The following is a 26,352-nucleotide window of genomic DNA, read 5'->3' on the forward strand; positions in this document are numbered from 1 at the left end:
TTTTTTTCATTTTTTGAATGAAGCAAGTTAAATTCGTTCCACACCAATCTCAATGGACCGATGAAGAGTTTCAAGCCATGGTTGAAGGCGTTGAGAACGACATAGACGGCGAACTTGAAGGAGCTCAAATCACAATTGCAACCAAAATTGCAGGAGTCAAGGAACAGATAGCTCCACTTAAAGCTACCAAAGCTACTCTTGACCTCATGGATAGTTACCGTTTAGAAGTAAAGAGTGGAATAAGACAATTAAAATTGAAACTTCTAAACTACGAAGCTATACTCCAAAAGTTAGCAGAAATGAGAAGACTTTACCAGAGCTACTTACATGTAAGGGACTTACCTTCAAGCAGTCCGACCAAAGATGAATTTTCTGACATTGTCCCAATTTTGTCCGAAAGTCAGCTCAGATGTTTTGAACTGCTCCCAACATATCCAGAATATGAACGTTTGCCTGAACTCTTCCGCAATCTCAAAAAACGTTTTTTGGTTCTCATGTTCGAAACTTTTATCGGAAGAGACAACAAACGTTCAGAAGAAGAACAAGATATTATTTTAAACTTGTTGTATGACTTAACCGTCATAACAAGCTTTTTGAAGTAAAACCGTCATTCTCAAACCACTTCATTTTTTCGATGTCCGAACAAGCACCGAAGCCGAACACAATGGCAGATGTCCTTTCAATGTTGCCAGACAAGCGCCCAGTTCAAATTCAAATTTTGAATTTGAAAGCTCATCTGACAAACACCGTTAAGACTCTCCAAAGTAGTCTTATGGAAGAGATGAAGGGACTTAAAGGTGAGTTCCTCATGAACCAAGCTTCCAATGAGAAATGCCTGAACGATTTTGCGGAAACCTTGCGCAATTACGAGAGAGAGAACCGAGACCTTGCCAGACTCATCTACCGTTTCTTCGAAGAGATAGACGCCATCTGGAAGGTACTCGGAAAGGACAGAACATGCAACACCGTACTTCGTGAGTACCAAATTGAAGAAGGAATTGTCGAGGAAGAAGAGGAAGAAGATGAAGAAGAGAAACACGAAGAAAAGGAAGTTTGGGCAACCCTTGTTGCCGATGACGCTTACGAAATTTCCCAACCCTACCCATACCAAATCCGCAACAAGGAGACAGGCAAGGTTCTTACCCCAGTCCTCAACAACTTGGGACACTTGAGCCTTACTCTTCGAAATTACGGTACAATTTCCATGGGAAGGCTTGTCGGTATGCAATGGGTTCCAAATCCAGACAAGAAGACGAGGGTCAGACACATTGACGGTGACAAGCTCAACAACCGTAAGGAGAACCTCGAGTGGTTCTAAGAGTAAAAAAATTTTATTTTAGGGGGAAACCCCAAGTAAATTTAAGTTTTTATTTAGATAAGTAGCTTAAATTACGGATAATTTGGATAAGTAGTTCCTGACCTCTGAATTGAACTCTTTCGTCATCCCAGTTGCGTAGGAGGTCGTCCCAGAGGAGTTGGTAGAATTGCCAATCCAAGGACGATTTGTCCTCCCAGGCATTGAGGATGTACTGCTCGTAGAGTTTCATGACCTCTGCCTTGCACCAGACACCCTCTCCCTTGGAACGTAAGGCTTCTTCGAAGTGCTCGAATGCGATTGGCTGCGTGACCATCCGAAATGACACTTTTTGTCCGTTTGGTCAATGTTCGTGTCTCGTGCCATAGTCGACGAAAATACAGACAAACAGGTTATATATGAGTTTGAGACCAAGAATGGTGTAACTCGACCTGTCCGATTCAAAGACTCCGAGGGCGACCATGAAATTAAACGGAAATTAGCTAGGAAGGAATATAAAATGGACTGGTTGCCACCACCTCCACCTCCACCACCTTTACCTGTTCCTCAAGTAAATAAGCCTTTCCCGTTCCCAAGAATTCCCACATTTTAATTCAAATTCGAATAAAAATTTTTTTACTTCATGCAATGTTTTATTTCTGTGCCGTCTTCAAGTATACCCCAATACTTACGCTTGGAGAGGACATGAACTTCGGTGAAAATTTTGTCCAATTTGAATTGACCCATCTTCTCACCGACCATTCCCATTTCAATGAGTTTGTTATAGCCTTCTTCGTTCGTCATGAGTGCGTCGATGTTCTCATAGTAAACCTTGACTTTGGATTTGACTTCGGAGAAGAATTTGTTGTACTCGTCAAGGACTGCTTTTGCGAACTGAGGGTAAGACCAATGTTCGACAATAGGTTTTAATGTGGTTACTAAGCCACTTTCACCTTCGGTAAATTCGTATTTCAAAACAAAAGGGGAGAACCTTTCAACAAAGTTGTCGACCTTCTCATAGTGTTTACTCTTCATCTCTTGAGGTTTCTTAATGGAATATCCCCATGTCGAATTCATAAGCAATTTGAGTGTCATTGCAAGTTTGGGGTTTGAAGCTTTCCTAATATCATACAGTTGTTGTATGACTTTTCCAACTGTATAGTTCCTTCCTGGGAACTCACCATCTTCGTTTGGAATTCCAGTCGGGATATATTGGACGAACCTCATGTATGCGGCGTTAAGGTCGACATAGTATATCTTTTCATCTGAGTCGAACTTGTCGCAACCAATTGGTCCAGTTTGTGGAAATTCAAGTGAGTCTCTTATCTTCTGAGAAACTTCTCCTGTTATCTCATAAACATCGTCGAAGCAACCTGTTTCATATAAAACCTTCTGACCTAACTCAGAAGCTCTCCAATACAATTTGACGTCAATTGGATGTCTCAATGGAAGTTTGTTTATAGCATCTTGAAGTTCTTGCAACCTCATTGGAAGTTCTTCTGGTTCAGGTTGGTATCCGAACAATCCAACTCCTTTTGGAACTGTGTACTTCTTTTGTGCTATAACTTTGTCTGGAACAACTTTTGGTCTTGCTAACAATGAAAAGTTTGTTTCGTCTTTTGGTACAAAAGTTTCTGTCAGCTTGTCATCTGGAATTGGTTCCAACAAACCTTTCTCGAAAAGAATGTTTACAGCTCTGACAATGTTGCACTTGCCTTTTCCGAACAATGGGTTTGTAAGACTTTCGTTCAACATGAAGTGGTTGTGGACAATTACAATCTTCAACCATGGTAAATTGAACTCAACAACATAGTCGTCATGTGATGAACCTTTAGCTGTAGGTATGTTGACTCGGATATTGACATTTGCCAACGGTGCAATTTTTGCCAATTGACCTCTGAGAATGTACCTTGTCTTCACACATGACTCAAGATACTTCATCTTCTCATCTGTAACAAGACCAGAGTTCCTGAGACATGTAAGAATACAAGGTTCATTGACAATTGTTTCAATTGAATTGTAAATTCCATACCTTGTCAAGTCAATGTCAGACTTATTTATGAAGGGGAAGTATCCAGCATGTTGTCTGACTGCTTGAGGGTTAGGTTGGTACCATTCAAATTTTACACTTGCAATTCCTTCAATTGCATTCAAAATATCTGAGTCGGAGTCAAACATTTGTTCTCTCTTTGTAGTCTTGAAAGCGTCAAGAAGTTGTGCGGCTGTTGTGACATTGCCATGTGCATAGTATATGTGACCATCTAAATCTGTTACGGTTAGTCTGAGATTGTATCCTTTCTTATTTCCATCTTGTATGGCAGCAAGTACTCCCATGAAGCCTTCTTTGTTCTTTCCTTCGTCAAAGTTTACTGTAAAGGTTCGACCAGAAGTAATTTGACTTCTAACTTCACGATACTTCTCATATGCATATCTTGTTCTTTCCATGGGAGCATGTGCGTCTTCACCTTTTCCTTTTTTCCTTCTCAAAGGATGCAATTGTTCGTCATGTTTCCAGTAGAATCTGGCAAAGCCGTCGTGTCCTTCAACTTGAGGTTCACTAACATCGAAAGGTATGTCCATAAGTCGCTCTTCTTCTAACCTCTCTAATCTGTTTGGATAGTTTGCGCGTGCTGTTTCTAAGTCCATTTCGTAGGTCAGACCAGCAAGTTTGTCATAGACTTTTATGGGTCTTCCCTTCCTATATTTAAACTTCTTTGAAACTCTCCAACCATATCTTTCTAACTCTGCTTTTATTCTAGCAGACCTTCTGTCCATTCTATATGGGGGCATTTCTATAAAAATAAAAAAATGTTTTTTTCTTTACTTTACATAACCACCAGCTGCCAAAAGTCTTTGACGCCAACCCATACCAGCTAATGAAGGCTTAATCTCCAGACTAACCTTTGGTTTTGGTTTATCTTCAGTTTTTGGTTTTTCTTCTTCTATCGGTTTTTCGTCACTTTTCGGTTCCTCTGACTTTTCCCCACCTGCAGGAACAGTTGTGTCGTCAACATCTTCATAAATATCATATGCCATTTGTTTTTGTTTTCCTTTCAACTTTTTGTGTTTGTTGTAAAGTTTAGAATATTTCGACTCTAAGTCAATGAGATGTTCTATAATGAACTGTTGGTCAGTGAAGTAAACTTTTCCATCTGTTGTCTCGAAAGCTCCTTCAGACTTCAATATTTTATTTGTGAGAGTCTGTTTCTTTTTTGAGATACTAGCCGTTCCATTTCTATGAAAAGTGACTTTGTAGTTAGGGTTTGAGTTACCAGACCTGGCACTTTCTATTATTGAATTTTTCTCTTCATCTGTAAGTTCTTTGACAGGTTTTGACAATGGTTCTGAACTTTTTGTTTGTGGTGTCAAATCTACCGTTTCAACTTCTTCGGTCATTTCATCTCAGTAAAAAATTTTAGTTTGGTTTGTTTTCAACTGGTTGTTTAGGTTTTTTAAGTCGGTCTAAAACTTCTTGAGGTATAGGAAGGACTTGACAAACACGTGGTTGTGTAACTGCTGGAAGTCGACAAATCCATCTTGAACCCATTTGTCTTAAAGCTGTATTGTTCATTTCATCTCAGTAAAAAACTTTACATTCCCCAAGTTTGAGGTGGTTGAGGTTGGTTGTTGTTTACCCACTGTTGTGCATGGTTATATCCTCTGTTAAAGAATCTTTCACCTTGGTCCATATAGTGTCCTGCTTGGTTATAGTAGTCATTTGCTTTGTTATAGTAGTTTCCTGCTTGTCTTCCTACATTGTCCATCCATCCTTGAACTTTTCCTCTTGTTTCAGGATTTGGAATAAGATTTGCTGCATCTCGTGCTACATCCCAACCTTTCTGTACGGTTTGTATAATAGGTTGCGCTTTCTCTTTAAGTATACCTAATGTACTCAAAATCTTCCTTCCAATTCCAAATGCACCTCTGGCTAGTGTTCCCACTGCGGGCAAAAATCTGGATGCAACTCCTGCTAACGCGCCAAATAAACCCATTTCTTATAGGATAAAAATGACGAATCCGAACAAGGACCCCTATGTTTCTAAAGCGACAAAGAAAGCACTCATGATAAAAATCTTTAGTTCAACACCAAATGCTTGGTTTATGGATATCTTGGAAAACATTCCGAGGTATAGAGAAGATGGACCTCCATACTGGCTAATATTTGTTGGTCAAAACACAAGATACTGTGAAGCCATACCATTATGGTCCAAAAATATTTTAGATGTGAAAACTGCTTTGACAATATTCGTTGACAAATACCATCCAACAAAACTGACATCTGACTGTGAAAGTTCTTTCAAATCAGACGATATTAAAAACTATCTGCGTTCAAAAAATGTAAACCAATATTTCATTGTCGACCAAAACCATTCTGCTCTTGGTGTCATTGACAGTTGTATAAAAATCTTAAGAGACTTAAATCAACCACAAGGTGGTGAAGCAAATGAAATGTCATATGACGACAAATATAGACACTTCTCCATGGCAAAGATGAGACAAGTTTTAAATATTTACAATAGCCGTAAACAAAAAGGTTTGGGAAACCACTCCCCCGAAGAAATGAAAAACAACCCTGACTTAGAGAAAGACTATATATTTAATAGTTTAGTCAAAAGAGACAAACAAGAAAGAATGCCAGGCTTCAAACTTAAGAAAGGTGACAAAGTAAAAATAGAAATACCCAAACGCGACCCATATGAAAATACTATTGACTATGACAACAATGGGAACTCGACAGGTACTCACCTTCGTGTTCGTAAAAATAGAAGAAAGTATACAAGAGAATATTATGAAGTTTTAGGCAAACATGGCAAAATGTACAGACTGCAAGCAGAAGATAAAACTACTATTGTCAGACCTCGTTTCAAACTTGTTAAGGTTCAAGGTGGTATACTTTCAAAGACAGTTCCTAACAAATATAAGACAACTCCTGACGAATATGCTAAAGAAGTTGAAAATGACGACTAAGCATTTCTATACCATGCGTAAACTGTCATGTAAGGTGGCATGTAGTCTTTACTTTGTCCCGTTGTTTGTGTATATCCTGAAACGCGATGTGTATGGTTTCCATCTCCCTGTGTGCTACCCCAGAAACAATTTATAGCAAACTGAACTTCGTCTTTAACATCATATCCTTTACCTTTTTTCATTGCTGACCAATCCCAAAATCTATGCTTATGCCAACCTGCTTGAGATGTACTTAAATCTACGTAGTGACTATGTGCAGGTAGGTTTTCACCTGAAATCGTTTTACTTCCACCTGTTTCCTTTGAAGAGTTTGCACAATACAAAAACCTGTCGACTATTTGAGTCCAAGTTCCAAAACCAAGTACTACTTCTGGTCTGGTAGAGTTCATTGACGTATAAATAGAACCTATAGGATATAATGTTTGAAGTATTTCTGTCTTTAATGTTTGAAGCTCTGTTTTGTCTGCTTTTTTATATAACTTTTCTTCAAGTTCATTTACGTCAGAGATGCTATGTCTATGATATTTTTGTGGGTATGTTCCTTCTGTCCATGTGAAAATATACTCTTTTGTTGCATCTACATATCCTTTTATCCATGTCGAGTCTGCTTTTGTATTCCTTAACTCTGTAACACCTTTCTCAAGCTCTTTCAACTGTTGTCCATCTTCCATTAAACCTCTGGTATGACTTGAAACCGTTTGTGCCAACATATCTACAGTTTCTTTGTCGGCTTTAAGGTCTAAACACCCTGAAACCCATCCTGTATCAGCTTTCGTTTTTAAAATCTTCGATGTCCGTTCATTATACCATTCAACCCTTTCTTTAATTTCATTGTCTTTTTCATCCACATATTCCTTATCTGCCTTCTTCACTAACCCACTAGCCAGATATGCTAACTCATCGTCAACATACTCTTTGTCAGCTTTCTTTTCAACATCCTCTTTTGTTGCATATGTTGCATCTGCTCTGTCATGTTCTTCTTGAACTTTTTCAATGACATATTCTTTGTCAGCTTTGTTGCCAACATCTGCTTTCAAAAGAAGTTCATCTATAGGTTTCTCGTTTAAAGTTCTTTTTGTTGGATTTATACAAACAGTATGGTTCTTACTGTCTTGAAACAGAAACTCGTCTGTCAATGGGTTTATCGTCAGTTTTAAGTTTCCTTCTTTCAATGACTCAGATATCTTAGAATAGTTTGAAAAGTTTGTTGTGTTCTTATTTAGAGCTTGCACAATGAGTTGTCGGTTGTGTTGTATTTCTCTCATAGACGCTGTTTCTTTCGACATTTTTATTCTAGATAAAATATGCTTTCAATAGAAAAAGAAAATTCAAGAGTTGCTACAACTAAACCATTAGATGAACTTTTTACTAATGTCGGTCAAAAGTTTGAGACAGAGACCGTAAAGCATGAAGGCTATCGTTTTGACTACCCACTTAGATGGTTAAGAGACCCATCCGTCACAAAAGCTATTGGCTTTCGTAGAATGAAGTTCATTTCAGAAGCCATACATGGTTTCCCATTTACGGTCGCTTTTGAAATTCGATACTATAACAAAGAGAAACGTACGTATGAGAAATTTGAACAGGGAAAACTTTTACAAGTGAATTTGCTTGTAAACTTAGAAACAACTCTTCAAGCTTTTCAAGAAAAAATAAACGATATCTATCTCGAATATGCAAAACAGTACAACATTGACGAAGGAGAGTACCATCTCGATATTATATATGACAGGAAAAATGCAACTGTTAAAATCAATAGAATAGAAGACCTTGGAGAAGACGTTTATATTTCTACAAAATATAACAACTTGGCATGGTATAGGTTTCTGAGGATGTTAAATCAGCCTGCAGCATATCCAGTACACCCAGACTTTTATGAAGTCGAAAACCCTAATGGAACATATGAAAATGTTTTCGACTCAGATGCTATTATAGTTCATGCTTCATTTTCTGGTGCACAAAACTCTTTTTTATGCTTGGCAAATGACTTTTACGAAAAACCTACAAAGCTATATGAACCACCAAGTGGAAGTATTTCAGACTTTCAAGTATGGTTTACAACAGATGGAAGAAAGAGAATAATTCCATTATACCATGCGTTTTACTTAGAACTTAGTTTCATATACAACTACTATCGAACGGTAAAAATATAACTTTTTAATACGGTTGAGGTGTTGGATTTGGTTGCCAACTAGACTGTGGTGCAGGTTCAGGCTGTTGTATAACAGGAGCTTGTTCTTCTGGTTCAGGGTCTTTAGGTATAATACCAACAAACTGACCTACCCTTTTACCAATATTTTTGACACCGTTCCAAATTCCTCTTCCTACGGTTTTTATTCCATTCCATATACCTCTTCCAACATTTCGAAAGAAGTTTCCTATTCTTCCAAAGAAACCCATTTTACTATATGTAAAAATCTAATGTCCACCTAGTCTCTTACGTTTCCTTCTGAGTTCCATAGCATTCTTTAACTGGAGCTCATACATTCTATTTCTCCTCTGGTAGAAAACATACTCTGGGTCAACTCCTGTGTTCGCGTCATCTGCATAAAGTTGTTTATATCCCACTTCAGGGTTTGTATAAAACTCTTTCCATCTCATATTTGCATACCATGGTGGCAAACCTAACGCAGCGTCATTTGACATGGCAGTTTGCATTTGTACATCTGTTGGCACTTGACCATAGTTTGCCATTGCAGTTTGTATTCTAACTTCATTTGGAATATTCTCTGGGTTTGGTTGTCCAGGTTGCTGTGCATTCGCTAAGTTCTGTGCGTCCATTTAATATTAGATAAAAATATCTCTTACGAGTACATATGCTGAACATTTGCAGGCATTGGTTCATCTTCATATTCTCTATATCTTTCTGCCACGTCAAATAAGTAAATGACACAATGGAAAAAACCTAAAACAAGTAGTCCTATTTCAAACCACATTTACTTACTAGTAAAATTTCTTTGTTATGACACTTTCTCCAGTTTATAGGACCTCTCTCATATTCTATCTTATCGTATCTAAACTCATAGTCATGTATGTCCTCTAACCATCTCATGACACTTTCCAAACCACTTTTATCGGATGTAAAGTAAAAGCATGGATGGTTATGTAAAACGTCTAAAGTTTCTAAAGAGTCTCTCAAAGTCCAGTCTACTTGGTATTGAAAATCCCATGTGTTATAGAACGGCGGGTCCACTATAAAGAAAACATTTTCCTTGTCTTTATATTTTTCATACAACTCTGTCCAATGACATCTCACAAACTCTATACCCTCAATATATTTTTCTATGTTCTCTTTGAAAACATTTGTATAGTTAAGATATAAAACTTTTGACATAAGTGTTTCAATGTCATGAACTCTTATAGCACCACTATATAATAGTCTAGAAGATATACTATCCCAGTCAATATACTCTGCTTTTTTCAAAACCTCTCTGACAGTATTTTTCTTATCTAATGGTATACGTTCCATCTTACCTATAGGTATCTTTTCTTTTAACTCTTTCAATATTTTGTTTGTGTCTGGTATATGTTTGAGACGGTTCATATAGTTGTCGAAGTCATTGCATATAATCTTTGAGTCAGGAAATACAGTATGGCACAAATGAGATATATAGAAACTTCCACCGAACAAATCTACAAATGTTAGACCATTCGGTAGTTTCTTAAGTTCTCTCAATAGAATATCTTTACATCTACTCTTATTTCCAAAGAAGGGTAACGGTGGTTTTGTAAAATTCATTTTATATATATATAATAAAAATGTTTTTACCTGAAAAGTGACAGAAAAGTGACAAAACATGAAAACATATATATTTTGTGAAAAGCTCCTGGAAGACCCGTATATAAGAACTTCATTTATACTAAACATCTTCAGGGGCTAGAGGGGCGCAGCCCTGGAAGCCCCACTACCTTTTTTTTTTTTTTTTTTTTTATAATTAGGAAAAAGTTAGTTTTGAGAGTACTTTTCATAGGCATATAGAATGAAATCTTCTGAAAAATAATATCACATAAACTCATATTATTTTCTAATATATAACTATTTTATATAAAAATCAAATTCAATGATCTTAAAAGCGAAGGATAAACCTCAAAATTTACGAATATAATGAGTGGGAATATAATGCTTATCTATCATAAAACCATATGAAATATCAATTTTTGCTTTACGCCTAATTTTTGACGACAATTAGCAAAAATGTTAAATGTTAACACTCAGTCCATTTGAATATGAAAAATAAAATTGACTTTGATTAAATGTTTTTATTTATCATGCAATTCTTCTTGCGACCAAAGATTTGAATAAAAGTTCAAAAAATAAGATAGCTTAAAAAATAATATACGGTAGTGTTTACTAATAGATGAATAGTATATAAATTCTATTAAAATGGATTTGATCCAAAAAAATATATAAAATTTGATCATAAATAAAATTGTTTTAAATTACTTCTTCATTTAAATTATAACAATTATTTTTGGTTTTATATTTTTTGGATCAAATCCATTTTAATAGAATTTATATACTATTCATCTATTAGTAAACACTACCGTATATTATTTTTTAAGCTATCTTATTTTTTGAACTTTTATTCAAATCTTTGGTCGCAAGAAGAATTGCATGATAAATAAAAACATTTAATCAAAGTCAATTTTATTTTTCATATTCAAATGGACTGAGTGTTAACATTTAACATTTTTGCTAATTGTCGTCAAAAATTAGGCGTAAAGCAAAAATTGATATTTCATATGGTTTTATGATAGATAAGCATTATATTCCCACTCATTATATTCGTAAATTTTGAGGTTTATCCTTCGCTTTTAAGATCATTGAATTTGATTTTTATATAAAATAGTTATATATTAGAAAATAATATGAGTTTATGTGATATTATTTTTCAGAAGATTTTGTGTTCTTCTTCAAAATTTTATTTTTTATTAAAAAGAATCGTTACAAAATATACATTTACTTTAATTAATATTTAAAAACGTGCTCTATCAAAAGTTCCAAAAATTCAATATTTTAGCTTTTCTGAGGTGTCACTTTTGATGAATTTCTGTTTACAACAATATATTTAAAATAAATATCATTTTATTTTTTTCATTGGTGTCTGTCAAACCATAATACACTATTCAAAAATTCAATGTGTCTTGCGGTTTCAAAAGACACCTTCAAATTGAACGATAGCACAGACACTATTGAATTTTACCCATTTTATTTAGTTTTTACCCTTTTTATTTTTAAGAATTAATGACTGAAACAGCCGTTTTGCTATGACCTCAATCACTTTTATTTATTATTTTAAATATTATTTAATTTTATTATTTGAATAGGCCAACTTATATTTGAGAAGCTCAATTTGAGACCACTTAATACATTGAAATATCATAAATATTGAAATATTAAAAAGTGTATTTCAAAATATTGAAATTATAAAAATTTATAATACTGAAATTGAGACAAATTAATAAATTCAATGTGTTTTTTTTGAAATAACTCTCAAATATTATTTTTTTGTTTATTTAATGATGAATAAATATGATTGCTTTTGTCAATCATAAAAACTAATTTAAGTTTAAAATAATGAAAGGATAATTTGATCGTTTTTTAAAATACATTTATTTTTGATGATTTGCAAGAATCTTTGAAAAGAATATAATATAGGTTCTATTATTGTAAAATTTATCCAAATCATGTATTACATAAATTACGATTAAAACGATGAAAGAACCAAAAAGTGTGTTTTGTGTTTTGTTGTTGCGTGTTGGATGCGGGATCCTGTTATTTCCGAAATCGACAAAAAATTTGGAAATTTAATTTCCGAAATCGAAATTATATTAATGTTTTTAATATTCTTATATCAAAAGGATTAAAGTTCATTAAGAGAAAAACAATTCTTCTTCTTCAATCTATTGGCGCATTTATTTCTACACGCCAATAAGGAAGGGAAAATTATAAGACACCATGGTGTCTTCAAAACGCTAATTTTTGATATTTTTAACAACCCTAGATAGATCCACAGCCCTTATATTTGCTATAGTAAAGAATTATATTCAAACATTGGAACTTCTTGTTTCTAATGGTGCAGATATAAATGCAATATAATATAATTATTTGCCTGTTATTTTTTTCTAATGGAGCGGATATAAATGCCATGTATAATTCTGGGAAAACTTGCCTTCATTCTGCAGCAACAACAAACTGCAAAAATGCTGATGAATTTCTAATTTATCATGGTGTTGATATTAATAAAGCTAGAAATGATGGAAAAGCACCTCTTTTTGTGCAACTTGCGATAAAAAGCTTAGAAACGACCGAATTCCTTATATTGAATAGTACAGATGGAAATGCGTAAATTTTTAATGGACAAATTCCTCTTCATATTGCAGCATTAAAGAACTACAAAGGACTTGCAGAAATCCTTATTTCACATGATGCAAAAATCAATAAAGCCGACAAAAAGTTACTCCCCTTTATCATGTGGTGCATGAAAAGAGTAAAGAACAGCAGAACTTCTAATTTTGCATGGACCATATGTGAATGCCGAAGACAATAATGAGCAAGCTCCTATGCATTTAACAGCAATAAGAGATAGTAAAGAAACAGCAATAATTGAAACAATAAGAATTACCGAAAAAGTGACAAAACATCAAAAACAGGGAGGGGGTCTCAATTTTTATTACTTATATTATTTTACAATATTTATATAAATACTCTTTATAATATATTTTACTATAAAATTATACCTCAAATTCAAATATTTAAAATATTATTTACATAATTATCTCAAAATTATATTTTTATATATTATTTTTCATATGTATAAATCATATAATCTATATCTATGCAAATCTCATCTAAATTTTTTTGAAACAAACCGCTACCATTTTATAATGGTCCATCTTAAATTCATCATAAATTCTGGTACATGTTAGTACCAGAGTCTTCAAATCTCAAACACTCTGGTACCAACATGTACCAGACGCGAGTTTCCAATGCCCTCGTACGATTTTCTATTAAGATCTTCTTGAATGAGAAGGTCTTCATAGAAACTCGTACGAGGGCTTCTCTTTTAAATACTCTGGTACCTGCTGGTATCGGAGTCGACTTTACAGCCCTTTCCCAAATTTTGAAGCTGGGGAAAGTTTTCAAGCAATGAAAGGGAAGCTCTCGCTATGAGGTGAAAATCTAGAATTTTTACCTCATAGCGAGTAATCCTTTGTTAATTGCTTGAAAACTTTCTTCAAATTATCAAAATTTCGAGGAAAGTTTCCTTGCTTCAAAGTAGAGATGGAGCCCTTTGAGCCACTGCATATAGGTCAGTGACTCAAAATACACCATCTCTACTAGAAATCGCCAAAATTTGGGTCGCAATCTTTGAAATGCGACGCAAGTTTGGGCAATTTCGCGAGGGACTTGCTCCATTTGGTGCATAGATTCACACTCTATGCACCAGATGGAACAATTCTTTCGCTGACAGCGGGAAACTTTGTCTGAATAGTTTAACATTCAGACAAAGTTTTCCGCTGTCAGGGAGGGAATGGAAGGGTAAGAGGTATATATTCATAATGTATACCTCTTACTCTTCCATTCCCTCAAGAAAGTTCAAAAACTTGGGTGCAATCAGAACTGATTGCACCCAAGTTTTTGAACTTTATATAAGGAATTGTTGGCTATGATGTACTGATCATGAATCAGTACATCATAGCCAACAATTCCTTCGCTGACAGCGGGAAACTTTGTCTGAATAGTTTAACATTCAGACAAAGTTTTCCGCTGTCAGGGAGGGAATGGAAGGGTAAGAGGTATATATTCATAATGTATACCTCTTACTCTTCCATTCCCTCAAGAAAGTTCAAAAACTTGGGTGCAATCAGAACTGATTGCACCCAAGTTTTTGAACTTTATATAAGGAATTGTTGGCTATGATGTACTGATCATGAATCAGTACATCATAGCCAACAATTCCTTCGCAAACAGTGGGAAACTTTGTCTGAATAGTTTAACATTCAGACAAAATTTCCCGCTGTCAGGGAGGGAATTAGAGGGTGGGAGATATATAGATAGACTATAAATCTCTCACCCTTTAATTCCCTCAAGAAAGTTCAAAAACTTGGGTGCAATCAGTTCTGATTGCACCCAAGTTTTTGAATTTTGTATAAGGAATTGTTGGCTATGATGTGGATAGCCGCTGCCAGACCAAATGAATTAACCGTTGTGAATAACGTTTCTGAATCTTTATTTAAAAAGATAAAATATCACGATTTTGGCTGCGTTAAAAATCAAAGAATTGATGTTTTTGTCAAAAATCTTTTAGAAGAAGTTGCACCCAATTACTTTTATCGTATTAAAAACGATTTACTTCAAACAGGTTTTATTCCTTCAATTAGAATTCGCGAGCCTCGATTGACAGATTATAAAACAAAATTGAAAAGAGAAGTTCAATCACGTTTATACCAAGTATTAAATTTTGTTCAGAATCAAGAAGCCAATTTGAATCCATTAAGATTTTTATTGGAAAATGCTGAAGAAAAACTTTCTCAAATAAATGAGAAGATACAAAATTCAATTACATATTTAAGATCGTTTGAAATTCCAAATGAATTGTTAGATACGTATATGTTAGAAATTAATGAATTTTGTTATAATTCTCCAGATTATATTTTAGAACATTTCGAAGAATTTTTGGAGGATTTCAAAGAAAAGAATAATTTAATAGACTAAAAAATTTATTATTTTTATTTATTGTGAATTTTAAATTGTCACTTTTTAAGTGTTACTCCCTATTGAAAGTGTCACTTTTTGGGTGTCACTTTTTCGGAAATTCTTATATACTCTGTGAATGCCGAAGACAATAATGAGCAAGCTCCTATGCATTTAACAGCAATAAGAGATAGTAAAGAAACAGCAATAATTCCTATATATCATGGTGATAATCAAAAATTCACGCCTTCATTTTGCAGCACATGAAAATTGCAAAGAAATTGCAGAACTACTTATTTTAAATGCTCAAGACAATATTAATCAAATACCACTTCATTTTGCTGTAATAACAGATAGTAAAGAAGCGGCATGTGTCCTTATCTCTCATGAAGCAGATTTTAATTCAACTGATCATTTAAATTCCTTGCCTCTTCATTTAGTATGGAATATATATTGATGTAAGGGATGTCATATATAAAACACCTTTTCATTTGGCAGTAAGTAATAATGGGATTGATTGAATAAACTTTCTATTTTCGTATGATTAATGTATTAACGCCAAAGAAGAAAATGGACTAACAGCTCTTCATTGTGCATTAGCTAGGGGTTGCAAAGAGGCAGCAGAATTACTGATATCAGCTGGCTCAGATGTTGATGCTAGAGATAAGATAAATAGTATTCCTCTTCATTATTATTATCAGATCTTCTTCTTTCAAATGGCGCGCATGTTGATGCTAGAGGTAATGATAATATTACTACACTCCATGACGCAGCAGAATAAAATAATAATCAAATGATTGAATCATTTATTTCACATGGAGCCGATATCAATGCGAAAGATGAAGAAGGCAATTCACCTCTTTATTATGCATTTGAAGAGGAATTTCTCCTTTCTAGTGTCATTCATTTATTTTTCTTATCCTCTGTAATTTTCATTTATGAAATATTGGATTTGAATAAAATATAATAACTTTTAAAAACATGTTTGAAGACATACTCGTTATTAATGAGTATACTGTAATTTGTTAGATTAAATGCTCATAATCAATTTTTGAATGTAGATGAAATTGAATTATACTATAAAAGCGTGTGGGAGAACATCGACCACCACCATTGAATGCTCGGACAGGGCTATTGAGTTTCCCACGCTCACCTACATAGATAAATAATTTGGTGAAGTGATTGAATTTAATGATTCCTGAAACATAGCTGCCAAGACCGCCGTTATAGCGATCTTCACCACCAGATGCACCCCAACACTCTATTTGATAAACACCTGGAGATGCATGGTACTCAAATACACCAAATTTATTCGCAGATGCTTTAACAATTGTCTTACAAAAGTTTGATCAGATTTTTAAGGTTATTTTATTCAAAAGTAAAAATTTATTTTCAGGAAATGCTATCAAGATGTAAAACAAAACAAATTTAATTACAGGTTCTCTTAATGTCATTCTTTCTTACTTTCAACAAATACATTTCTGAATGTATTGTTGAAAATGAAGTGAAAAAGTTTAGCTTATGGCATAAGGCTTCTCTGATGTCCATATGATACGGCCTTCAATTCTGTTGTTTAAGGATAATATGATAATATAAGGACTTTTGCATCTAATCCTATAATATATGCGTTTGACAAAAATCCGCGAAAAAAATCGGAAAAAAGTGTATCTTAAAATCTGACATCGGAAAAAAGTGTATCTTTTCTTTATTTTGGCTCACTTCATGATCATCAAAAACTTCTTATTTAACTTTATTTTTATTACATGATCTTATTTTGCTCACATTATTCTCTTTCTCTTGAGCTGTATCTCTAACTTTAGTGAATAGAGAATGAAATGGAAATAAATTATTAAATTTAGGACTACTTATTTTGCATCGATGATTGATTTGAATACCATCATTACTCATTAAACTTCTCTCCGCTTCACAAAAAACTGTTGATAAATATCGATATTGATATACTGATAATGACTTTGAATTCTCAATTCCTACATTATCTTCATCATTACATATATTCATAAACATATTATCTTCCTCAATTTGACAATCATAAACAAATATTTTTGCTTCATACTTAACCCAAAATAGGTATTCATTTACATTTTCTTTAAATACACAACTTCTAATTGACAAATTATTTCCTTGACCAAGAGAAATCAATCCTGGATTGTAATAATCGTAAATTATATGTTTTTCGTATTCAGATAAATCTGAATCATCTATGGTAATACTTCTGATTATATTACAAGAATTCATTATATTATTTAAAGAATTATAGGAAATAAATGATCTGTATGATGTTTGATTACAAAAATTACTCAGATTTACTGATGAATGACTCTGCATGTCATAAATTGAATTAGTCATGAAAGATGAATGAGAAATATTTATAGAAGAATAAAATGTGTCTTTTCCCGAATCAATTAACACAGAAGATCCTCCATATGATTTAGCAAAAGAAGAAAACAAAATATAACTTTTTGTGGTATGATAAATTGCGGAATGAGCTCCTCCTATTTCATCGTGTGAAGCTTTACCTTCAAAACAACATATTTTATACTGGATACTTTCGCCCTCATTGACAAAGAAAATCGAACCTCCACATGCCGCTTGAAATGGACTTATAAAAGTTGATCGAGATGTTAGTAACTTAACGATCCCTTTGTGTGTGTTTAAAACTTCAACTACACCTCTATCCGAAAAATTTGCGAATACAGAACTTTCAATATAAAAATTTCCGGAAACGTTAATCGTTTGGTTTTGATTAACATAAGCATCAAATAACTCACATCCAAAAAATTGATACCATAAATTGTAATCAGGATTATCAACCAGTAATCTATTGGTTAAATTGGGAATTCGGCCTATACACAACTAAGGATATTAAAATAAATAATCGTTATCTGTGAATTTTCTCATTATATATTTAATGGCAAAATAATATTTTTTTGTTCGGCAGATATAAAAATGACACTTTTTATTATTTTTTTAAAGAATAATATATTTTTAATTAGAAAGGTAAATCCAGAAAATATTTGATGAATTTGAACATACTTTCTTGATTGGTTTGAAACTGATTTGAGCAATTCGACACGAAATAATTAGTGAAAGAGGAATTCCTGATTCATTAATCATTTTAAGATAATCACTAGATCTATTCTCAATGATAATTGGGCATCGAATTGATTCACAATCATTGAAAGAATGAGTTAAAACATTTTTGACAGAAAGAGGAAAGTTAATATATTTTAAGTTCTTACAATTAATGAATGAATATGATTCGATCAATGAAACGCTCCTAGGGGCAATGATAATTTTTTTCAATAATGTTGCTATTATTAAATGAATATTGACGTATAACATTACAGTTGATATTTAATTCAGTTTCTGGTGCATTTCTAACATGAAAAATCAGATCGAGTTTAGTATCATTTTTATAATAAAGAGTATTATCAATACATCTGTATTTAATGGATTCGAAATTATTTATGTTTCTTAATGACTTACACGTTGAAAATGCATTAATCGATATAAACAATATATAACTTTCATTGGAAAATATAATTGATCTCAGATTATTACAATTTAGAAATGAATACTCTGAGATGGTTTCAATAGAAGAAGGGAAAGTTATTGAATACAGTGATATGCAATCCTCAAATGATTTTCTTCCAATCGATTTTGAACCTTCTCGAATTGTGACTTGATTTAAGGATTTACATCCAGAAAAGCAATAATTAGATATACTTGGAATATTTGTGATACTCTTTAAATTTATACAATTTTCGAATGCATTATCATTAACAATTAATACAGTTGATTCAAAGTTCACTGAAAACAATTTAATACAATCTTTGAAAGATGAAATCCCCAATGATCTTAAATTTTTAGGATAAAAGCTTAAAAAATTTAATCTAGAACAGTTTCTAAATGCAAAATTTTCAATTATATTTAGTTGTGAATTAACGTCAAATTGTATTTCAATTATTGATGAATTCTCAAATGCGCTTTCTCTGATAATTTCAACTGTTTTAGGAATAATACAATTGGAATTCAGACCCCAATATTCATATATCACTGTTTGCAAAGAATCCATTATCAATGCATTTGTATTAATAATTAGATTTGGTTCATTAATGTACGATATGAAAATGTTTGCAATTCTTTTGATGGAATCAGACAAAAATAATATCTTATGTAGGAATGCCATCTTTAATTTCGGGTGATCTTTAGTAATTATATCAGTTACTTCAAATATCATTGATAAATTTGGAAAAGTAATAAGTTCAATGTTACTGCATCCAAAAAAAGCACTGGTATCAATTGCATATATTGATCCCAAAAATGTAACATTTATCAAATCAAAACATTGAAAGAAGGCCCTATTACTAATTATTTTCAAATTTATTGGATCAGTGATTGAAGTTAATTTCGTATATTGAAAGCAACTTGGTCCTATTGTTTTAATTGACTCTGAAATTTTATATGTGTCGATTGACCTATTGCATACAAAAAATATAGTTGTTATATTCCTTGAAATTACAATGTTATTGTCAACAATCAAATGTGGGTTCTTAGGATGAACTGTTATATTCATTATATTCCATTCTCCAAACATATAACCATTAACTTTAGAGACATTTTCTGGAATTTGAAAAGATTTTATCTTAGTTCCATAAAAAGTTCCATATTCAAAATAAGTTATTTTTGAACCATCTTCAAAAGTAACATTTTCCAGGCTCGTGCAGTATTGAAATATCCAAATATCAAAAAATTCAACAGATGCTGGAATTGTAATATTTTTTAATATATATTTAAAGGCAAATGCACTACTATGAATTTCTCGAAGGCCTTTTGGTAACAATATCTCGGTAATATTATAACACTTGTTAAAAGCGCCATTTAAGATTCTAGTGAGTTTGCTACAAAATGTCAAATTAATCATTCTAAGAGCATTACAATCGGAAAAACATTCTTTTCCAATGGTTTTCAAGTTTGAATTTTCTTCAAATGTGAATGTTCGCAATGATTCTAATTTGTAAAAGCATTTATCTTGTATTATTTCACATTTCGCTGATATTCTGAGATCTGGTGATGTATCATTAACTTTAATAAGTGTTTTTCCGTCAACGGAATAGCAATTCTGATTAATATCTGTATAGAGAATGGTTAAAATGAGTATCTTTTATGTATTAAACAGTTTGTTCTTATGTCTTTGCTTATGATAGTACTGGAAAATTGAGTAATTAATTCCAATTGGTTTCATCGGGTCACTCCATCACTACCGCAACGATACACAGAGGGTGGGTAATTTAAGAAGTGAAGTGAACAATGGCATTGTTTGAAATTGTGGAAGATTTTTTCTTAGTAAAATTTCAAAGAGTTCTCACAAAAAAAATTAAAAAAAAACGTTCCAATTCAACTCAATAACCAAATACTACAGAGGATCAATAACTCTCAATAATGTGAGATATCAATTACCAAGTCATTTGCAGTTCGCCCGCAATTTCTTTCAAATAATAATATTTCTAAAATTGATAAACAAACAGATGTCAAATCACATAAAACATATAATGTATTAAAAACATCCATCAATACAATAACACAGTATTTGTTTGCGATGAAACTGTTTTGAATGATATTTTTCATATTGGAATGGTACTAATATACAAGATTTATTCAAAACACACATAATTGATCAAATGACGTTTGTATAAAAATAATTGCGTTCAATTATTTGAATTCTATTTTTTGAAAATTTCAACATATTAAACCATTTCATTATATATTTTAAATCGAATATTGGGAGTTGTTCTTCACCTGAAAGCATTCGAATGTTCTTGAAAGAAAGTCCAAAGTAGTGAACAGGACCAATGAATGAGTTGTTGTTTTCGAATGAATAATCTTTTGAAACACTAACACATCCATCACAACCTGATACATACGAAGAACCTCCTGCACCTGAACCATGACGACTTGATGAAACAGATCCACCACCACCTCCAAAGTAACCAGAGCCACCTCCACAGAGTGAATACTCATTTGGAGAACTATTTCCTCCAATTCCGAATGAACCACTTTCACCGTTTTCAATATTTTTATCAGGAGTAGATGATGTAATACCTGGGCTTCCTCCCTTTTTCTGGGTGCCTCCTTTTGCAGGAGTATAAGCAACATCAAATATTCCATGAAAAGAGTTACTCCCATCACCGCCAATAAGATTCCCTCCATGACATCCTGTTCCATTTATGGGGTTATTGTTACCATTTATTTTATAACTATCGAGGGTTACACCCCCACCAGCTCCTGCGATAATAATCCTGTATTTTAGTCCTTCAATGTCTGATTTATTTATTGATCGAACATCTGTTGCTCCGCCACCTGAATGGCAGAAAATAAAATCTTTTTCTGGTTCTGATGGATTATAAGGAGAACAGCGGCCGCCACCATTAAATGTGCGAAGCTTACTGTTAGGTTTGCCTTGTTCTCCAACATAGATAAATAATTTGGTGAAGTGATTGAATTTAATGATTCCTGAAACATAGCTGCCAAGACCGCCGTTATAGCGATCTTCACCACCAGATGCACCCCAACACTCTATTTGATAAACACCTGGAGATGCATGGTACTCAAATACACCAAATTTATTCGCAGATGCTTTAACAATTGTCTTACAAAAGTTTGATCAGATTTTTAAGGTTATTTTATTCCAAAGTAAAAATTTATTTTCTGGAATTCAAGTTGTAAAACAAATTTAATTACAGGTTCTCTTAATGTCATTCTTTCTTACTTTCAACAATATATTTCTGAATGTGGTTGAAAACTCCTTTTCCTTCGAAAAGTCTTTATTCAAATTTTTGACAGAAAATTACTAATTATTGAGGAGGAAAAACGGCAGGGAGACTTTACGCAGGAAAATGGGTTAAATAGATGCGAAAGAGTTTATAATGAGATATATATTAAGGATGCTCTTATGTCCTAATGATATGGCCATCAATTCTGTTGTTTAAAGATAATATTCTGAGCTTGACGCATAAAAAAAATTCTATCAATTTTACCTTCAATATAGAAAGTATGTTCAAAAGGTACTATTAATACTTATTTTCATGATCGACAATATTTTTGTGTTATTAATTGTGTTTTATTAGTGGATTTAGATTTTAAATTAGGTGAAGTTTTGTTTTGAGTGAAAATGGAATGAAATGGAAAGAATAGTTTTAATTTGGGACTACTTATTTTGCATCGATGTTTGATAATGTTACAATCGTTAATCAGATAACCCCTCTCTGCTTCACAGAGTACTGTTGACAAATGTCGATGTTGAAATATAGACAATGACTTTGAATTCTCAATTGTTACATTTTCTTCATCATTAAATATTTTCTCAAACTAATTATCTTCATCAATATGACACTCATTAACAAATATTTTACCTCCATTAGATGACCAAAATAGACAATGAAATTTATTTCTTTGAAAGAAGCAGTTATTAACATTCACTATAGAATTAGAGTTAGTATGAATTATTCCTGCTTTCCTTCCGAACCCGAAAACTTTAATTAAATCTGAATCTGGATATTCATCAGGTAACTCTATATTAATTTGTTCGCTATTAATCAAATTGCAAAATTTTAAGCTATTTAATGAGCTATAGTGAATGATTCCTCCCAAGGAAACAGATTGGTTATAAAAATTGCTCATATTAACTTCAGATGAAGATGTAGAATAGAGAGCATTCATAAAATTAGATGTATGAGAGGTGTTAATTGAAGGAAATAATATTTTCCCACCAAAATTTAATAAAACTGCTTCTTGTGCACCATAACAATAGGCAAATGAAGATTCAATTACAAAATTTGAGGCATTATTATTATCTAGAATACTAACCAAACAATGACATCCATAACTCTCTCCACAAGTTTTTGTTTTGAATATGCATACTCTATATTGAACGCATGATCCCTGACTCTGATACATAATATAGGGTGTCCAAAGGTGTGTTTAGCACAAACCTGAATACTGCGAATAGAAATAAACAAGTTACATATATATAAAGTTTATTTAAATATAATCACCATTGGATTCAATCACGCGTTCGCAGCGATCGATCCAGGCTTGAAAGACACGCTTTAAATCATCATGAGAAAATTGCTCAAATTGCTCTCTTACAAAATTTTCAAGATCATCTGGACTCGCGAATTCGCGTCCTTCAGCTCTCTTTTTTAGCGTGCCGAATAAATAAAAGTCAGAGGGTGCAATATCAGGTGAATAAATTGGGTTTGGAACAACTTTGACATTGTTTTCCACCAAGTAATTCATTACCTTATGACTTTTGTGAACTCTTGAATTATCAAAATGAATTGCAAACTTTTGTTTTTGTTGTTTGGATTTCTCAAACTCATCAGAATTGATAATTTGAGTAAGAGCATTGTCAATTAGATACTGAGCATTCATCGTATTAGGTTTTTGAAGAATATCAATTGCGATGATGCCATTCACGCCCCAAAAAACCGACAACATCATCATTGGTGTGTCAATTTTTTTCTTCGGGAATGTTTGCAGATTTTCATCCTTCGGGATCCACATGATTTTGGCTTCTGTTGCATATTGAAACCAAGACTCGTCCCCTGTTACTAAAAAGCGAAACTTCTTGGATTGATACGCACCCAATATAGAGAGGAGCTCTTTCGAAGATTGGACTCTAGATTTTTTTTGAACTGAATTAAGGTTGTGCGGAACCCAACGTGTATACGCTAGTTTGTAGTTCAAATAATTGTGCAGATAATAACTGACTGTTGTACGTGGTATCTTTGTCATCTCCTCTATCCTTCTGAGTGATGCTCTTGGGTCTTCATCTAGCACTTGAAGAATTGCTTTGATTTTTCTTTGATCCGGCGATTTTTTGTCAATTTTTATGATGGGCGCCTTTTTGTTCATGAAGTGATACATCCTAACATGATACGTTACAGTGGAATAGCTAGGAGCATCCATACCGAAGCATTTTACCAATGTCTCGTAGATTTTTTTACAGTCTTTGCATTTTTTTGCAAGAGCGAGGATGTTTTCTTTATGATTCATTAAAAAATGAAAAAAATCCCGCCAAAATTTCCCGCGAAACCGCCTCTTGTCTCAAAATTCATTTTATATACCGGCATGGCGCCAAAATACAACATACTCATCATATACATATATTCATATTTTTTATTATATATTTATAATCAGCATATATCTCCTTTAATAGTCTGATATAGAGCGCTGTGCTAAACGCACCTTTGGACACCCTATATTGTTGCATGCTAAGTTCGGTCAACGATAGGAATTGAGAGGAAATTAATCGTCGAGGAAGTACGATTATGTAAAGTAAAAAAATGTTGTGGGATTCTTAATATTGTATATAATTTTATAATAAAATTTTTGTGAGACATTTTAAGAAGCACATATAATTTTTTGAATTTAAAAATTAAAGTAGTGTTGAATGAATTTATTGATTAATTTAATACGGATATTTCTCAAAATTAATCAAAAATAGGTTTTCAGAGAACTTTTGAGATATCTTTTCAAAATGTCTTTTTGAAAATATATAAGTATTATATTGTAATAAACAGAAATTCATCAAAAGTGACAGCTCTCAATTTTTTGACATTTGTAAATTCTAAATTGAATGAGAAAAATGAAATAATACTAAGCATAATACAATATTCTAGATTTAATTATAATTAGGAAAAGGTTAGTTTTGAGAGTACTTTTCATAGGCATATAGAATGAAATCTTCTGAAAAATAATATCACATAAACTCATATTATTTTCTAATATATAACTATTTTATATAAAATCAAATTCAATGATCTTAAAAGCGAAGGATAAACCTCAAAATTTACGAATATAATGAGTGGGAATATAATGCTTATCTATCATAAAACCATATGAAATATCAATTTTATTTTTCATATTCAAATGGACTGAGTGTTAACATTTAACATTTTTTGCTAATTGTCGTCAAAAATTAGGCGTAAAGCAAAAATTGATATTTCATATGGTTTTATGATAGATAAGCATTATATTCCCACTCATTATATTCGTAAATTTTGAGGTTTATCCTTCGCTTTTAAGATCATTGAATTTGATTTTTATATAAAATAGTTATATATTAGAAAATAATATGAGTTTATGTGATATTATTTTTCAGAAGATTTTGTGTTCTTCTTCAAAAATTTTATTTTTTTATTAAAAAGAATCTTTACAAAATATACATTTACTTTAATTAATATTTAAAAACGTGCTCTATCAAAAGTTCCAAAAATTCAATATTTTAGCTTTTCTGAGGTGTCACTTTTGATGAATTTCTGTTTACAACAATATCAAATTGAAGAAAGGTATTTATCAAAATTCTAAATTCTTAATAAAAAATAACTTTTCAGAGGATTGTGATTTTGAAAGCATGAGTAATAAGTAAAAATATCTACGATTTTAATGAGGGAATTGTTCCTTATGAGGTATACATTATAACTATATACCTCATAAGGAACAATTCCCTCTTGATAGCTGGGAAACTTTCTCTGAATAACTTATCATTTGGAGAAAGTTTCCCAGCTATCTATTAGAAACTAAAGGCTGTGAGGCACTAATATATAATCAGTGCCTCATAGCCTTTAGTTTCTTATTAAAAACGAGAAAACTTGTTCGAAATGATAAACAATTTCGAACAAGTTTTCTCGTTTTAAGGAGGGAATTGTTCCTTATGAGGTATACAGTATGAATATATACCTCATAAGGAACAATTCCCTCTTGATAGCTGGGAAACTTTCTCTGAATAACTTATCATTTGAACAGAAAAGTGACACTTTACATGGCAAAAAATAGAGCCTTACTTTTGAGATACTTGAGATTGAAACTGAATCTTATGAGGCGGTGATCTTGAATCACTACCTCATAAGGTTCAGTTTCATATAAAATTTGTTGCAATTTGTTATTCTTTTGCAATTATTTCTTATAAGATTTTACATCTTTTAGCGGGGAATGTTTGTTATCATGTATATATTATAAATATCTACACGATAACGAACATTCCTCGCTAAATTGCTGAGAAACTTTGAGGAAATTTCGAACAATTTCCTCAAAGTTTCTCAGATTTATATAGATCACTAGAGTCCCCTAGGCACTGATTCTGGTTCAGTACCTAGGAGGCTCTAGTTCTCTAACGAACTGATAAAATGTTTTTAAATTTTTGGATATTGCTACCTGTGAAGCACTGACTTCAAGTCAGTACCTCACAGGTAGCAATTACATTGAAAGATGGGAGAAACTTTGTCCGAATGTTAAACTATTCGGACAAAGTTTCTCCCATTTGTAGTGGAGATGGAAGGCTTTGAGGTATATTGTATTAATATATACA

At 32.6% G+C, this 26,352-nt stretch overlaps 14 protein-coding genes and 1 pseudogene across 15 annotated transcripts, besides 8 other annotated features; 7 read left to right on the forward strand and 8 right to left on the reverse strand.

Annotated features, from left to right (window-relative positions):
• Nucleotides 1-10,193: part of a mobile genetic element that runs on past the window's edge.
• On the forward strand, nt 18-602 carry TVAGG3_0718520 (uncharacterized protein; the record flags this gene model as incomplete). Its single annotated transcript, XM_051244043.1, has 1 exon — nt 18-602. One exon carries the CDS (start codon nt 18-20, stop codon nt 600-602), a length of 585 nt encoding a protein of 194 aa, XP_051090630.1.
• TVAGG3_0718530 (MazG nucleotide pyrophosphohydrolase domain-containing protein) lies at nt 635-1,318 on the forward strand (the record flags this gene model as incomplete). The annotated part of the gene is made up of 1 exon (XM_051244044.1): nt 635-1,318. One exon carries the CDS (start codon nt 635-637, stop codon nt 1,316-1,318), a length of 684 nt encoding a protein of 227 aa, XP_051090631.1.
• Nucleotides 1,368-1,631, reverse strand: TVAGG3_0718540 (uncharacterized protein; the record flags this gene model as incomplete). Its single annotated transcript, XM_051244045.1, has 1 exon — nt 1,368-1,631. The coding sequence occupies one exon, from the start codon at nt 1,629-1,631 to the stop codon at nt 1,368-1,370; it is 264 nt and encodes an 87-aa protein (XP_051090632.1).
• On the forward strand, nt 1,662-1,907 carry TVAGG3_0718550 (uncharacterized protein; the record flags this gene model as incomplete). The annotated part of the gene is made up of 1 exon (XM_001328339.1): nt 1,662-1,907. The coding sequence occupies one exon, from the start codon at nt 1,662-1,664 to the stop codon at nt 1,905-1,907; it is 246 nt and encodes an 81-aa protein (XP_001328374.1).
• Nucleotides 1,931-4,069, reverse strand: TVAGG3_0718560 (DNA/RNA polymerases family; the record flags this gene model as incomplete). The annotated part of the gene is made up of 1 exon (XM_051244046.1): nt 1,931-4,069. The coding sequence occupies one exon, from the start codon at nt 4,067-4,069 to the stop codon at nt 1,931-1,933; it is 2,139 nt and encodes a 712-aa protein (XP_051090633.1).
• TVAGG3_0718570 (uncharacterized protein) lies at nt 4,115-4,690 on the reverse strand (the record flags this gene model as incomplete). Its single annotated transcript, XM_051244047.1, has 1 exon — nt 4,115-4,690. One exon carries the CDS (start codon nt 4,688-4,690, stop codon nt 4,115-4,117), a length of 576 nt encoding a protein of 191 aa, XP_051090634.1.
• TVAGG3_0718580 (uncharacterized protein) lies at nt 4,710-4,865 on the reverse strand (the record flags this gene model as incomplete). Its single annotated transcript, XM_051244048.1, has 1 exon — nt 4,710-4,865. One exon carries the CDS (start codon nt 4,863-4,865, stop codon nt 4,710-4,712), a length of 156 nt encoding a protein of 51 aa, XP_051090635.1.
• TVAGG3_0718590 (uncharacterized protein) lies at nt 4,885-5,286 on the reverse strand (the record flags this gene model as incomplete). The annotated part of the gene is made up of 1 exon (XM_051244049.1): nt 4,885-5,286. The coding sequence occupies one exon, from the start codon at nt 5,284-5,286 to the stop codon at nt 4,885-4,887; it is 402 nt and encodes a 133-aa protein (XP_051090636.1).
• Nucleotides 7,567-8,279, forward strand: TVAGG3_0718600 (uncharacterized protein; the record flags this gene model as incomplete). The annotated part of the gene is made up of 1 exon (XM_001295526.2): nt 7,567-8,279. A coding segment is annotated over one exon (713 nt), but the record flags the coding sequence as incomplete, so codon positions are not given.
• On the reverse strand, nt 8,420-8,662 carry TVAGG3_0718610 (serine threonine-protein phosphatase family; the record flags this gene model as incomplete). Its single annotated transcript, XM_001295525.2, has 1 exon — nt 8,420-8,662. One exon carries the CDS (start codon nt 8,660-8,662, stop codon nt 8,420-8,422), a length of 243 nt encoding a protein of 80 aa, XP_001295526.2.
• TVAGG3_0718620 (phage tail repeat-like family) lies at nt 9,183-10,001 on the reverse strand (the record flags this gene model as incomplete). Its single annotated transcript, XM_051244050.1, has 1 exon — nt 9,183-10,001. The coding sequence occupies one exon, from the start codon at nt 9,999-10,001 to the stop codon at nt 9,183-9,185; it is 819 nt and encodes a 272-aa protein (XP_051090637.1).
• Nucleotides 10,194-11,287: 1,094 nt separating the features above from the next.
• Nucleotides 11,288-11,325: a mobile genetic element.
• An 879-nt stretch (nt 11,326-12,204) lies between these two features.
• On the forward strand, nt 12,205-12,871 carry TVAGG3_0718640 (Ankyrin repeat family; the record flags this gene model as incomplete). Its single annotated transcript, XM_001328337.1, has 1 exon — nt 12,412-12,612. The coding sequence occupies one exon, from the start codon at nt 12,412-12,414 to the stop codon at nt 12,610-12,612; it is 201 nt and encodes a 66-aa protein (XP_001328372.1).
• Nucleotides 12,872-15,094: a mobile genetic element.
• Nucleotides 15,095-15,183: 89 nt separating this feature from the next.
• TVAGG3_0718660 (Ankyrin repeat family) lies at nt 15,184-15,417 on the forward strand (the record flags this gene model as incomplete). The annotated part of the gene is made up of 1 exon (XM_001328336.1): nt 15,184-15,417. The coding sequence occupies one exon, from the start codon at nt 15,184-15,186 to the stop codon at nt 15,415-15,417; it is 234 nt and encodes a 77-aa protein (XP_001328371.1).
• A 336-nt stretch (nt 15,418-15,753) lies between these two features.
• Nucleotides 15,754-15,927, forward strand: TVAGG3_0718670 (Ankyrin repeat family; the record flags this gene model as incomplete). The annotated part of the gene is made up of 1 exon (XM_051244051.1): nt 15,754-15,927. The coding sequence occupies one exon, from the start codon at nt 15,754-15,756 to the stop codon at nt 15,925-15,927; it is 174 nt and encodes a 57-aa protein (XP_051090638.1).
• A 7,014-nt stretch (nt 15,928-22,941) lies between these two features.
• Nucleotides 22,942-24,244: a mobile genetic element.
• Nucleotides 23,022-24,148, reverse strand: TVAGG3_0718690 (annotated as a pseudogene). Its single transcript has one exon. A coding segment is annotated over exon 1 (1,127 nt).
• Nucleotides 24,245-24,555: 311 nt separating the features above from the next.
• Nucleotides 24,556-24,592: a mobile genetic element.
• Nucleotides 24,593-25,277: 685 nt separating this feature from the next.
• Nucleotides 25,278-25,315: a mobile genetic element.
• Nucleotides 25,316-25,677: 362 nt separating this feature from the next.
• Nucleotides 25,678-25,764: a mobile genetic element.
• A 22-nt stretch (nt 25,765-25,786) lies between these two features.
• Nucleotides 25,787-26,352: part of a mobile genetic element that runs on past the window's edge.

Source organism: Trichomonas vaginalis, chromosome III (genome assembly GCF_026262505.1).
Source record: "Trichomonas vaginalis G3 chromosome III, whole genome shotgun sequence".
Classification (NCBI taxonomy): domain Eukaryota; phylum Parabasalia; order Trichomonadida; family Trichomonadidae; genus Trichomonas; species Trichomonas vaginalis.